Source organism: Oncorhynchus tshawytscha, linkage group LG10 (assembly GCF_018296145.1).
Source record: "Oncorhynchus tshawytscha isolate Ot180627B linkage group LG10, Otsh_v2.0, whole genome shotgun sequence".
Classification (NCBI taxonomy): Eukaryota; Metazoa; Chordata; class Actinopteri; order Salmoniformes; family Salmonidae; genus Oncorhynchus; species Oncorhynchus tshawytscha.
The window spans coordinates 30,114,976-30,127,897 of NC_056438.1; the positions used below are offsets into that span (position 1 = coordinate 30,114,976).

General features: G+C 43.6%; 1 protein-coding gene across 12 annotated transcripts in view; it reads right to left on the minus strand.

Annotated features, from left to right (window-relative positions):
* The window catches only part of LOC112260091 (calcium/calmodulin-dependent protein kinase type II delta chain), a 113,757-nt gene extending 112,101 nt beyond the window's left edge, over positions 1-1,656 (minus strand). For 6 of the 12 annotated variants that reach the window (XM_024434927.2, XM_024434929.2, XM_024434925.2 and 3 more), the window contains exons 1-2: positions 1,320-1,656; positions 145-239 (exon numbers count right to left, since the gene is read on the minus strand). In XM_024434927.2, the coding sequence (XP_024290695.1) occupies positions 145-239; positions 1,320-1,381 (157 nt within the window). In that variant the 5' untranslated portion in view covers positions 1,382-1,656. The remainder of the gene's footprint in view (positions 1-144; positions 240-1,319) is intronic. The other 6 variants (XM_024434935.2, XM_024434931.2, XM_024434933.2 and 3 more) reach the window with 2 other exon arrangements.
* Positions 1,657-12,922: the final 11,266 nt, after the last annotated feature.

Here is a 12,922-nt window from a genome sequence, read left to right on the forward strand (position 1 = left end):
CATGTTCCCGTGTAATTTGAAGATAAATACCAGGCAAAAGCCACCACCCGTGCATCTCACTGAAAACCTTTGACATAACAGGGAGTTGTTGGGATATTCAGTGGTTGTCAACAGAAACAGCAAAGACATGGTAGAGGCACCTACCCCGAGCAGATAGCTTCTTTGTGTTGATGATTTTGGCAGCATACTCCTGTCCGCTGGAGATCCTCATGCATCTTTTCACTATGGAGAAGGCTCCCCTTTAGGAAACATAAAAAGGGATGAGTCCTCAAACAATGGATCTATGCCTATATCACCTGTGCAGTAATAATTAACTGTTATGCTACACTTAATAAGTTGATTGACTTGACTTTAAAATGGTCATTTATTGAGACATAAAAAAAGGCAGTGATGACAAATCAAAACATTTGTTTCTATCGTTTTAAACAGGTTAGTCAAAAAAAAAGGTGCCCCGTGGATCCTTGGGTAACTAGTCAAATTTGAGAGGTATTGCATATAGTCCAGCACATGTAATGCCAAAGAAAGAGAAATAGACTACAAACACTGGAGCCTCGCACCACTTCTTGACACGTCGCTGAAAATAGCACTGAAGACAGAGAAAGTGCGAGTGACATAATTGTCCCCACCCCCGCAAAGGCGCCCTGTGCTGGTACAGTAGGGCAGTCTACAGTCAGTAATGCCAAGGGCATCTTCTCAGTCACACAGGGATAGAGGCCTGTTACCAATTTAAAACGGTGACCCTTGGACCTACAATACACCATCATTAATATCAATGTGTTGACAATAACTGCAAGACCAGCATAATGACACGTGGGCATTGGGCAATAATAATGAAGAGCGGATCAATAGGTCACATTTACATGGGCACTTTCATTTAGCTGAGAGCTGAGGATGTCATTGCTTCTGAAGAAAGGTTTTTCGATAAACTTGGAGGCGCTACCCTTTATAAACGAAAACGCACCACTTGGGAATTTCAACGCCCTTACTCCACTGAAAGGGCGGGGACTTGCCAAGAGCTATAGAAATACTACGTAAACATTAAACCGAATTCAAAATACATTTACTTGCCAAGAGCTATAGAAATACTACGTAAACATTAAACCGAATTCAAAATACATTTTTTTTAAATGCTTATAGAGAGGACAGGTTTAGGATAATTATTTAAAGACAACTTGTAAATACAGTAAGCGCCGTTTCTGTGCACCACGCAGGTAACAGGTAATCTTATTAAGAACCAATCGTTTAGAGCGTCAGTACTTAAACATAATGCAATCAAGATGGCTTAAAAAAAATGTTTTCAAAAACATTGTAATACTTACTTTCCCAGCTCTTCGTAGAGATTATACTCGTCGGTAAATCTGGTACAGGTTGTCGAAGCCATGGCAAAGGATAGACTGTCTCTAGTAGGTTAGGACTGTAAACCTCAAAAGCCACTCGAGTTTCTCTGCTGTGTTTCAAATTGACAATATTCTAGCTCAAACGATAAACCAAATTCACAAAATAAGCTTTAAAATTCAAATACATTTACTCTTCCAGCTCCGTTTCCGAATCCAAGAATGGTTATTGGCACGGGAGTTTAGGGGTTGTCAGGGACGTCGAGACCTGCTGTTCTCTGTGCCTGCCTACTGACACTTCACTTAGGCTGCGAGACTTTTTCTATCAAGCTCTTCCTGGTTGTGTGACCACTGTACAACGCCTCCCCCTAGCTGTAACCACGGACCCCCACGGAGGGTACAGAGGCCTATAGACACTACATGACCAAAGGTATGTGGACACCTGCCCATCGAACATCTCATTCCAAAACCATGGGAACTGATATGGAGTTGGTCCCCCCTTTGCTGCGCTCCACTAGATGTTGGAACATTGCTGTGTGGACTTGCTTCCATTCAGCCACAAGAGCATTAGTCAGGTCGGGCACTGATGTTGGGTGATTAATCCTTGCTCGTAGTCTGCATTCCAAGTAATCCCAAAAGGTGTTTGAGGTCAGAACTCTGTGCAGGCCAGTCAAGTTCTTCCACACCGATCTTGACAAACCATTTCTGTATGGACCTCGCTTTGTGCACGGGGACATTGTCATGCTGACAGGGATATTGTCATGCTGAAACAGGAAAAAGCCTTTCCCCTATATATAATTTTTATTTATACCCCTTTTTCATGGTATCCAACTGGTAGTTAGTCTTGTCTCATCGCTGCAACTCCTTTACAGACTCAGGAGAAGAGAAGGTCAAGAGCCATGTGTCCTCTGAAACAAAGACGACCCAACCAAGCCACCTTGCTTCTTGACACAATGCCCGCTTAACCCAGAAGCCAGCCACACCAATGTGTCAGAGGAAACATTGTACACCTGGTGACCGTGTCATTGTGCATGCAACCAGTCCGCCACAGGGGTCGCTAGAGCGCAATGGGACAAGGACAACCCTGCCGGCCAAACCCTTCCCTAACCCAGACGATGCTGGGCCAATTGTGTGCCGCCCCATGGGTCTCTCGGTCACAGCTGGCTGCGACAGAGCCTGGACTCGAACCAGGATCTCTAGTGGCACAGCTAGTGCCTTAGACCACTGTGCCAAATCGGGAGGCTTCCCCAAATGGTTGCCACAAAATTGGAAGCACAGAATCATCTAAAATGTAATTGTATGCTGTCGTGTTAAGATTTCCCTTCACTAGAACGAAGGGGCTTAGCCCGATCCATGAAAAACAGCCCCAGACCATTATTCCTCCTCCACCAAAATTTACAGTTGTCAATATGCACTTGGGCAGGTAGCGTTCTCCTGGCATCCGCCAAACCCAGATTCGTCCGTCGGACTGCCGGATGGTGAAGCGTGATTAATTATTCCTGAGAATGCGTTTCCACTGCTCCAGAGTCCATTGGCGGCGAGCTTTATACCACTTCAACCTACGCTTGGCTGAACTCTAAAATCACGTCAAACTCATTCAGCAAAGGACAAACCAAAACCTGCAGACACTAGGCCCTCTGTGGAATGAGTTTGACACCCCTACCTTATATAGCCCCACAGTGAAGGTGTCATAATACCCATAAAACCTAGTGGTTAAACAGGGAAATGGTTCCAATCATTTTTTTCCCCCAACATAAATTTTCCCATAGGAGATTGTTTCGTGTAGGTTTACCCTTGATGTGACATTCTGATAACCATGTAAATCTTTCTCGGACAAGGTGATTTATCAATACATTCAGCTCTATTTACTCTCAGATTCAAAAATGCTAATTAGCATCAAAATAGACATCACGAGGCCTCCTGAGTGGTGCAGCGGTCTAAGGCACTGCGTTTGGCAGTGCTTGAGGCGTCACTATAGACCCGGGTTCGATCCCAGGCTGTGTCACAACCGGTCGTGACTGGGAGTCCCATAATTGGCCCAGCGTCGTCTGGGTTAGCAGAGGATTTGGCCGGGGGGGGCTTTACTTGGCTCATCGTGCTCTAGTGACTCCTTGTCGCACGCCGGGCGCCTGCAGGCTGACTTTGGTCGTCAGTTGAACAGTGTTTCCTCCGACACATTGGTGCAGCTGGCTTCCAGGTTAAGTGGGCAGGTGTTAAGAAGCGCGGTTTGGCGGGCCATGTTTCTGAGGATGCATGACTCGACTTTAGCCTCTCCCGAGCCCGTTGGGGAGTTGCAGCGAAAAGAAAAGATCGTAATTGGATATCCTGAAAAATGGGGTGAAACAATGTAGACATCATGCAAGACTACAAATCCCTGCAAGCTCCTGTATGTCATCTCTCTGAAGCCTTTTGGACAAATTAAACCAGGAGAGCGTGGTTGAGCATGATGAGGTTTACTTTGCACCTGCTGTTAATTGGGTGTATATCACATGAACCGCTTTTAGCCAATAATCTAGTCTAGGCTACTCTAATCCAGGAACCAATAGGGTGTCGGAACATTTTTTATCACTGAAGTTGTTTTTAGCTCTTGTGAATGAATGAATGAATGAATTAACGTTTTTAGATCCAAAATCCTGTTAATATGAGAATTGAAACACATGTTGATATATTGTTGTTGTACATGTTGTGCAACATATTGTATCAGTGTGCATCACGCACAAAGGTTCCATTGGGTACAAGCACCTCCAACAGAGGCGTCATGCCCTTAGGGGGCACAGGGGCACGTACCCCCCACAGATGTCCTGAAATTGTTTTGTTTTTATTTAAGCCAGTTTGCTACAGCAGGAAAATAATCCTGCAATAATAGCAAATCAAATCAAATCAAATGTGTTTATATAGCCCTTCGTACATCAGCTGATATCTCAAAGTGCTGTACAGAAACCCAGCCTAAAACCCCAAACAGCAAGCAATGCAGTGTAAATGTGATTTATTATGTGGATTATAATTCATGGACATTTTTTGTAAGGGAAAGTCAAGTCTGTCATTTTAAAGTGGAAATTTTAAAAAAATGTCAGAAACATTTTTAAAACACAAATACACTACAAGTTAACTTGCAACAGGGTGATCAAATTAAGATCCTACATCTGTAGCAAATTTATGAAGTTGGCTAGCTAACCCAGATAGGTTCCCAACCTCATAACTAGCTGCCAAGAAGATATTTCAGGCTATAAATCAAGTTAGAGTAGCTAGATTGTCTAATGATCTTAGCTGGCATACCTGCTGGCATACCTGCTTGCAAGGTTGGTAGACTTTAAAACAGCAAGAAATTACTAAATGTACTGAATAAGACTCACATTCTTTTCAATCATTTACCCAGATGTTAGCAAAGAGAAGCATATTTATTAATTTTAAAAAATACCAATAAATCAGGAGGATACAGACAGATCAAAAGGTATGCTTAGGTATGCAGAACTTTTAACTTTTTAAATATAGAATTAAGCATAATGATTATGGCTCTAGATTGTAGGGAAAATATGTTTCAGATGTTTGAAAAATAAATGCAAAATTCTCAAGATTCCAGACCAGCCCCCCTCCGGCCCACCCCCCAGCCATCCTCACACTTTGTGCCTCCTCAGATTTTCAGGGTGCATGACGCCCCTGACCTTCATGATATTCATTGGCATTCATTACTTTGTGCCTCCTCAGATTTTCAGGGTGCATGACGCCCCTGACCTTCATGATATTCATTGGCATTCATTACTTATGCATACAGTTGAACAGTCATCTAACAACCTTAACAATATTTGGCTGCATTTAGACAGGCAGCCCAATTCTAATCTTTTTCCACTAATTGGTCTTTTGACCAATCACATCAGATATTTTTCAGGGGGCTGATCTAATTGGTCAAAATACCAATTAGTGAAACAAATATCAGAATTGGGCTGCCTGACTAAATGCAGCCTAAAAGTTATTTGTGTGTATTTAAATGAGTATTTATTGTGGTTTTATTGACTTCCTAGGATGAGAAAAACGGAAAAGTGGGAGGAGTGCAAGTCAGGGTTTAATATGCAGACCTAAGCTTGTCGCCTGCCTTCCTTCCTTTGGGACAACGACTCCCATTGTTAGGCCGGGGATATGAACATCTCGTCATTATATACAGATGGCACTAAACACTAGAACCGGGATGGGCCAAAAACGGAACTCGTCATGAGAGGCCGCAGTGGCTCGTGGGTCTGCGTACCCACAGCCATGCATGTTACGAATGACTGAGGTGTCTGTACTGGCCTAAAGATTTTTGGACTCACACCGCCCTCTTGTGGTTCTGTAAGGAAGATGCATGCACTTTTCCCTGCCCCATGTCTCACTGCTCAGTCTAGACTTCACTGCTCGATTGCCTGATTATGGTTGTGTCCTGTGTGATCAAAACTGACCACATTACATTTCATGCCCAGTAAACTGTCACACACACACACACACACACACACACACAGATGAAACTGACCAGAATGTCAGGCACTGACCATATGAGGAAGGGATGTGAATAATTTGTTAAAGAATGATTTGGGCAAGAGAGGGACATATGTTGACAGAGATAAGAGGTAACTGAGACATATTTATACACACACTCTACAAAACATCCTATGCGGAGTCACCAGTTTTGATTATGACTGACAGTTTGCCGTTTAAAAAAACAAACCCTCTATTCTCCAAGGTGGTCTCACACAGTATGATCCTATCTTAATATGCACAATCTAAAATGAAATTTCAATTGACATTACATTTAATAACAGCACATTTCTCTTCATTTCTTCTCCACACATGGACTTCACAAAGAATCGTAGCTCTTCTTATCTTATCCATCTGTTTTAGTGTGAAGGTCAACAAAAGACCACTAGGGCCCAGAAGGGATTGAACCTAGGTCTCCTCGTTGCAAAAAAAAACCTTCTTTGGAGTGGAAAGAATAGAGAAGAGAAATCACGAGAGGCATTTCAGCCCACTAGTGCGGTATACTAGCATTCCAATATTTTCCTTTATCTCATGTCGTTGGATCAGATTCCAAGTGCTCGTTTAAAGGGGAAACTCAACCTCCTTCACCTAATACCATGAGAAGAGCCCTGGGAAAACCAAAAGCCTTATAATTTGTAGCCTACAACTATAGTTGGGTTCAGAGGGTTCAGAGTTTTTCCTGGTCAGGGTACCTGGTCAGAAAGAAAAAAAAACTCATGGCTCTAATCATGATCACTGATCTGTGAAGGATCATGGATACATTAAATCATTAATGGTGGAAACCTATCCAGTCCATTCACCCATCAGTGTTTCTGAAAGAGAGGAGAGGAAAGGAGAGAGAGGGGAGAGGAAAGGAAACCGCAGGGACACAGCCAGGGACGTGAACAGCTGAATGGTGTAATGTGGGAGGAACGATGAGGAAGCGATTGTTCCCTCCATCCTGCCACCCATACTTCTAATATCTTTGGAGGGCTGCCACTCCACTTTTTCCTTTACCTCCCTTCTTCTCTTTCTTTCCCCTCTCTCTTTCTCCCTCTCACCCTCTTCCTTTCTCTCCTACCCCATCTCTCCCTCTATCCCCCTCCATCTCTTCCCCCTCTCTCGGTCTCCCCCAGTTAGGACCTTCATCTGTAGGAAACATTGGCTGCCATCGCACTCCCTGGTGCACTGCATCGCACTCCCTGGTGCACCAGGCTCTTTAGGCACCCTCCACATGCAGTACAGTGCACATGCCCTCTATACACACACTCTCAATGCATTTATTTGTTAAAACGTTGTCTCATCCTCCCGTGGATTATCAGTGAATGGGGTGTGTGCTCAAAAAGGATGATTAAAACGACTGCTTTCTCTGAGAACCATTAAAGCCTAGTTGAGTGAGAGAGAGAGTACTTCTCTTTTCAGAGTCATATAGACAAAGGTGTGAAAACCTCCCTGCTGGCGCTCAGCCTGCTTTGCTGTTTGATACAGACAGAGAAACAAAATGGTAGAGAGTGATCTCATACACGTCATTTGGATGGGGAGATTAATTCAAAAACAAATTTGCTTGCAATGTGAATGACTTTGTGTCTCTGACTTGGATAACTTCTGTATGGACATGTAGTACTGTCAGTGTTTGATTTATAAACTGCATGTGATTGATGAAAGAAGGATGAACCGGTGAATCATCAACCATCCCAGGTTACAGCATTGGTCATTTGGCAAGAGAAATAATGTTTTCCATTCTGCCCTTCAACCTGAGAAACATGCCTGTTCCACCCTTGGACTTGCCTCTCATTGTCAGTTATGGGTAGTGGCCACAGTCAAGGGACGGCTAGGGTTAAAAAGGGGTCACTCATGACATCAACGGAGAGAGAGGTTGGGTTAAAGCTGACAGCACAGCTAGAGAGCTAACACCACCACAGGCCTGAACCTGTGTTAGAACGGGAGAAAGGGAGTGAGGGAAGACTATGGAAAGACAGAAGAGTTGACAAGGAAGAGAGAAAGAGAGGGAGCAGGGGACAGACACTGACACGTGAGGTGAGAAGGAAAGACAAAACTAGGTTGCAGGCAGGAGAAACAGAGGGAGAGAGGAAAGATGGGTAAAGAGCAAAAGAAAATGACAGGGAAAGTTGGCATGGGAGAGGATGGGGCAGAGAGAAACAGGGGAGGGGCGGGGGGTTGGAGAAAGAGAGCGCAGGCAGCTAATGGCTGCCAGGAACAGTTCCAGTTGTGCACGAGTGAAATTGCACATTACAGGAAATCCCCATGTCTACTTTCTGGGGCTGGAAAGGAACTCCCAGCCAACAGAATCTGTCCATCCCAACACAGTGAGAGAAGAGGGTTTTTCCCCCACACACTCACACATAAGTCCATTCACACAGAAACACACAGACACATGCACACACATTCTACAGAGACAGGAAAACACATGAGCACACACTAACTCCCACATCTCTACAAAAAGGGACTTCACTCATAAGCTGTGCATGTTGCATTGCCACCGTTTTACGAGCAGCAGGTATGACAAGCAGTGTGTGTGTGTGTGCGACTGCGTGTGTTCCTACATACACTTCCCATCATAACAAAGCACAGCTGCTTCTGTTCCCACAAGCAAAGGATGTAACATCCTGACACATCAATCACTGACCTCAAGGTCAATTCCTGGCGCCACATTACACCATTGACAAATATGAGTGGGGGCGGTGGCCATGGGACTCCATGACTTCTCCTGATTGGAATGTGACCTTCCTGCCAAGAGATTTGGAAGTGCAAGACACGTGCAGTGTTTTCTGTGGGCGTGCATTTTGCAAGAGTGACAAACACGTTTGGCGTTTTCTGGTTGCGTTTCTAGGATTTCACATGGATTATTGTTACCATCTCTGTATTTTCTCTTGCTTGGACATGATCTTTATCCTCTTTCATCGCTGGTAGAGAGAGAAATGGTTCAGAACAGGATCTTAGCCGAGTCGTCGTGTTCAGATGTAGTCGTTGGCAACCGATCCAGCTTTCCCATCCCGTCCGCTAGACATTAATCGACTCATTTGCAACTTGATCAGGCGGAAACTCATACCATACATACCGCGAAGGCGTGGCTGTTCACATGAGTGCTGAATGAAAAGCTAACACAATGACATATTACAACACTTTACCCAGTTCCGTGTATTACTGGGTTACTGATCGTTTTGAACCTTTTCTATTATTCCAAATGGGTGCTAATGGGCTGTTTATCAAGGAGTTATGAGCATCCTCTTGGGTTTGATGGATCACTTTACCCAACTCAGTTACGGGAAGTATTGTACCCACAGTTTTTTCCCCAAAAGAAGGAATTTATTACCAAGAATCACAAGAAAATATGGAGGGAGAGAGAAAGACAGAAGAGAGTCATGGATTAAACTGTTTCACTGGCAAATGAGTTCGAGGGGGTTCCAGGGGAGCTTCTTGAAATTCTCATGTGCAACAATATTAGCCTACCCACAATGCACTAACCTCCCCCTCTCACTTCTGTTAAAAAAAGTGTGACTGCCTTTAAAAAGCAACAAACAGTTTCTGACTCGTTAATTATGAGTCAGCAACGTGTATTCTGTCAAAATGGACTACAAAGTGTAAATAGGATAATTTTGGTCGTAAAGTTTGTCTCGTCTAAAACGGAGTTTGGAACATTTGTGCGTCACAACGGAAAATTTAAGGTAGGGTTTTGATTTGACGATGTCCATTATCCCACTAAAATGGGGTGAACAGCTGCAGTGATTGCTCTCTATCCAATAGCAGACAGTGAGACAGACATGCCCAGCAGCTCCGACTTTGTTTACACGTTACCCATTTTTTTAAACTTGAGAATCGCTGCACCAAACACCTGCGAAAATAAAACATTCCCGGATTAAAAGGTCAAAATGATTTCCAGATTTCTTGAGTTATCTTAGATTAATTCGGGAGATTTTGAGGAAGTGAAACAGGAGTCTGCAATGTCTCATAGGGGATAATCAATCAGGAAACACTTCAAGGACTGAAATCACGTTTTTCTAATGAGCAACAGAAAAACACACGTACCAACCAGCGTGTTCAGTGGCTCTTTAAAAGGCGAATTTAGCTTTTTTACAGACATGTTTTTTTTTAAATATGTAAATGGAATGTTATAGAATGGTCCAGACACTTTTTTTTGCGATTTCACTTGTTTGAGGAACTTACCCCCAACCAGCAATTAAATTCCTCATCCTCATTTTGCAGTATGGGAGCTAAAAATAAAAAATAAACACCCAAATACATCCTTTTAGAAATGCAAATACTCTTAGTATAGTGATGTTGTATGCATGAAATTTTGTCATTCCTAACTTTATCCGCAACGTTATATTCAATTTTGTGCGACTCAGGCAATACCGCTCTACAAGGAACTGCCAAAATAAAGGAAACACTTGAGTCAACGAGGGATACAAAGTATATTGAAAGCAGGTGCTTCCACACAGGAAGTTCCAGACACTTGTAGAATCTATGCCAAGGCACATTGAAGATGTTCTGGTGGCTGGTGGCGGCCCAACGCCTTATTAAGACACTTTATGTTGGTGTTTCCTTTATTTTGGCAGTTACCCGTAGCAGCAGGCTACACGGAGAACGGGAAATGGCTCGAATCATTAGGCATGACATCATTTCACGAGTACAACTTGTAAAGACCTGCATCACTGTACTGAGAGCATTTGCATTTCTAAAAGGACATATTTGGGTGTTTTTGGAGCATGTGTTCATGTTTTTGTCAGAGCACCCGTACTGCATAACGAGGATCAGGCAATTAAATTGCTGGTTGCGTTTAAATTTCTCAAAATTAAGTGAAATTGCTGGAAGAAAAAAAAAAAAAAAGTGTTGGGACTTTTGGGATCAAGATCCTTTAATATAGAAGCTTTTTGTCAGTGAGGCTGTGTTTAACCTGTTACCTCTACACTGGCAGCCTTCTAAACCCATGGGATCCATCCGAGTGTATATGGATAAAAGTCTTCATTGTAAAAGTTGGTTCCCATGAGGCAAAACTATTCACTAGACAACCATCTATATGAACCAGAGGCCAAGGATCCACGGCATAAATAACAAGATTACTTCTTCACCTGCTGGGGATTTACAGTGGTCTACAGTCATGGGGAACCATCTTTATTTCGGCTCAGTCAGTTAGCGCCGGTAAATCCACAATAGAAGGGGGTTAATGTGGTGTAGCCTGAGGTCATGGCTTGGCTGGCACAAGGCACGGGTTGAGTTAGGGGGGGGAAGAGTCAGGGTGTTATGTATGAGGGAAGAGTGTATCACGCCCTTGGGGAGGGTTCCAGTGGTGAGCCCCTCTCTCTGGCTGTCTGGATGGGGAACCATGCAGGAGTGTGGAAGGATCATGCTTCTGGAGCTGGTTGGTTGGAATGAGGCCTATGACCTTTCTGAGCTAGCCTTTGAATACCGGTATTTTACTTTGTCATTTGGACGGTATCGTAGCGTTCGTGTTTCAAAACAAAATCAGACATTTTAAATGAATTAGGAAAATAAAAAGCTACAGAAATGAGTCTCTTTACTCAGTAATAGGGCCAATGAGTAATAGCACCAAGCACTTTAGCTAACATGAATACAACCATGTTAAATTCATGTAAAGAGCAACATATAACAGCACACTTTTATAGAAATACATTTTGTAGAGGGATCCATCATTAGGGCCATTTAACATCATTAAATGACTGTTTTATTAGTATTTTATGGGCCAATCAAAGTTATAGCAGCTATTTTGTGCTTTAAACATTGGCGTGCGTACCTCATCGTGTGCTTTCGTGCATATGTACATACACTGCATTGCCAAAAGTATGTGGACACCCGCTCGTCGAACATCTCATTCCAAAATCACGGGCAATAATATGGAGTTCGTCCCCCCTTTGCTGCTATAACAGCCTTCACTATTCTGGGAAGGCTTTCCTTTAGATGTTGGAACATTGCTGCGGGGACTTGCTTCCATTCAGCCAAAAGAACATTAGTGAGGTCGGGCACTGATGTTGGGCGATTAAGCTTGGCTCGCAGTCGGCGTTCCAATTCATCCCAAAGGTGTTTGATGGGGTTGAGGTTAGGGCTCTGTGAAGGCCAGTCAAGTTCTTCCACACCAATCTTGACAAACCGTTTCTGTATGGACTTCGCTTTGTGCACAGGGGCAGTGTCATGCTGAAGCAGGAAAGGGCCTTCCTCAAACGGTTGCCACAAAGTTGGAAGCACAGAATCATCTAGAATGTCATTGTATGTTGAAGCGTTAAGACTTCCCTTCACTGGAACTAAGGGGCCCGAACCATGAAAAACAGCCCATTATTCCTCCTTCATCAAACTACAGTTGGCACTATGCATTCAAGCAGATAGCATTCTCCTGGCATCCTCCAAACCCAGATCTGTCTGACGGACTGCCAGATGGTGAAGCTTAATTAATCACTTCAGAGAATGCGTTTCCACTGCTCCAGAGTCCAATGGCGGCGAGCTTTACACCACTCCAGCATTGCACATGGTGATCTTAGGCTTGTGTGTGGCTGCTCGGCCATGGAAACCCATTTCATGAAGCTCCCGGACGAACAGTTATGGCGCTGTTGCTTCCAGAGGCAGTTTGGAACTCGGGAGTGAGTGTTGCAACGAAGGACAGGGGATTTTTTACGCGTTTTGTGCTTCAGCGGCCCCGTTCTGTGAGCTCGTGTGGCCTACCACGTTGCGACTTATGCTCCTAGACGTTTCCACTTCACAATAACAGCACTTACAGTTGACCAGGGCAAGCTCTGTCCACATACTTTTTTATATATAGAGTATGTTTATTGACAGCGTCAAGCAACAGAAAATCAAATTAAATACTGTTTGACTTAAATGGTTGCAAGTTACATTTCTTTGCCTAAAACCATGTGTTTTGTTTACATTTATGGCATTTCCGTTTTACTGTTCAACACCGACTGATGAATCTGGCGCTTCAAGGCAAGCAACAAAGGAGTTGAATCTGGCACACTGGACCAAGTTCAACTTTATAGTATTTTCCACTAATATAAAAAAGGTATGAAGTAGCCACGTGCCATCGGCTGCAGTGACAATGTGCAGCAGACATAGAAAACTTTCCTGTCACACAA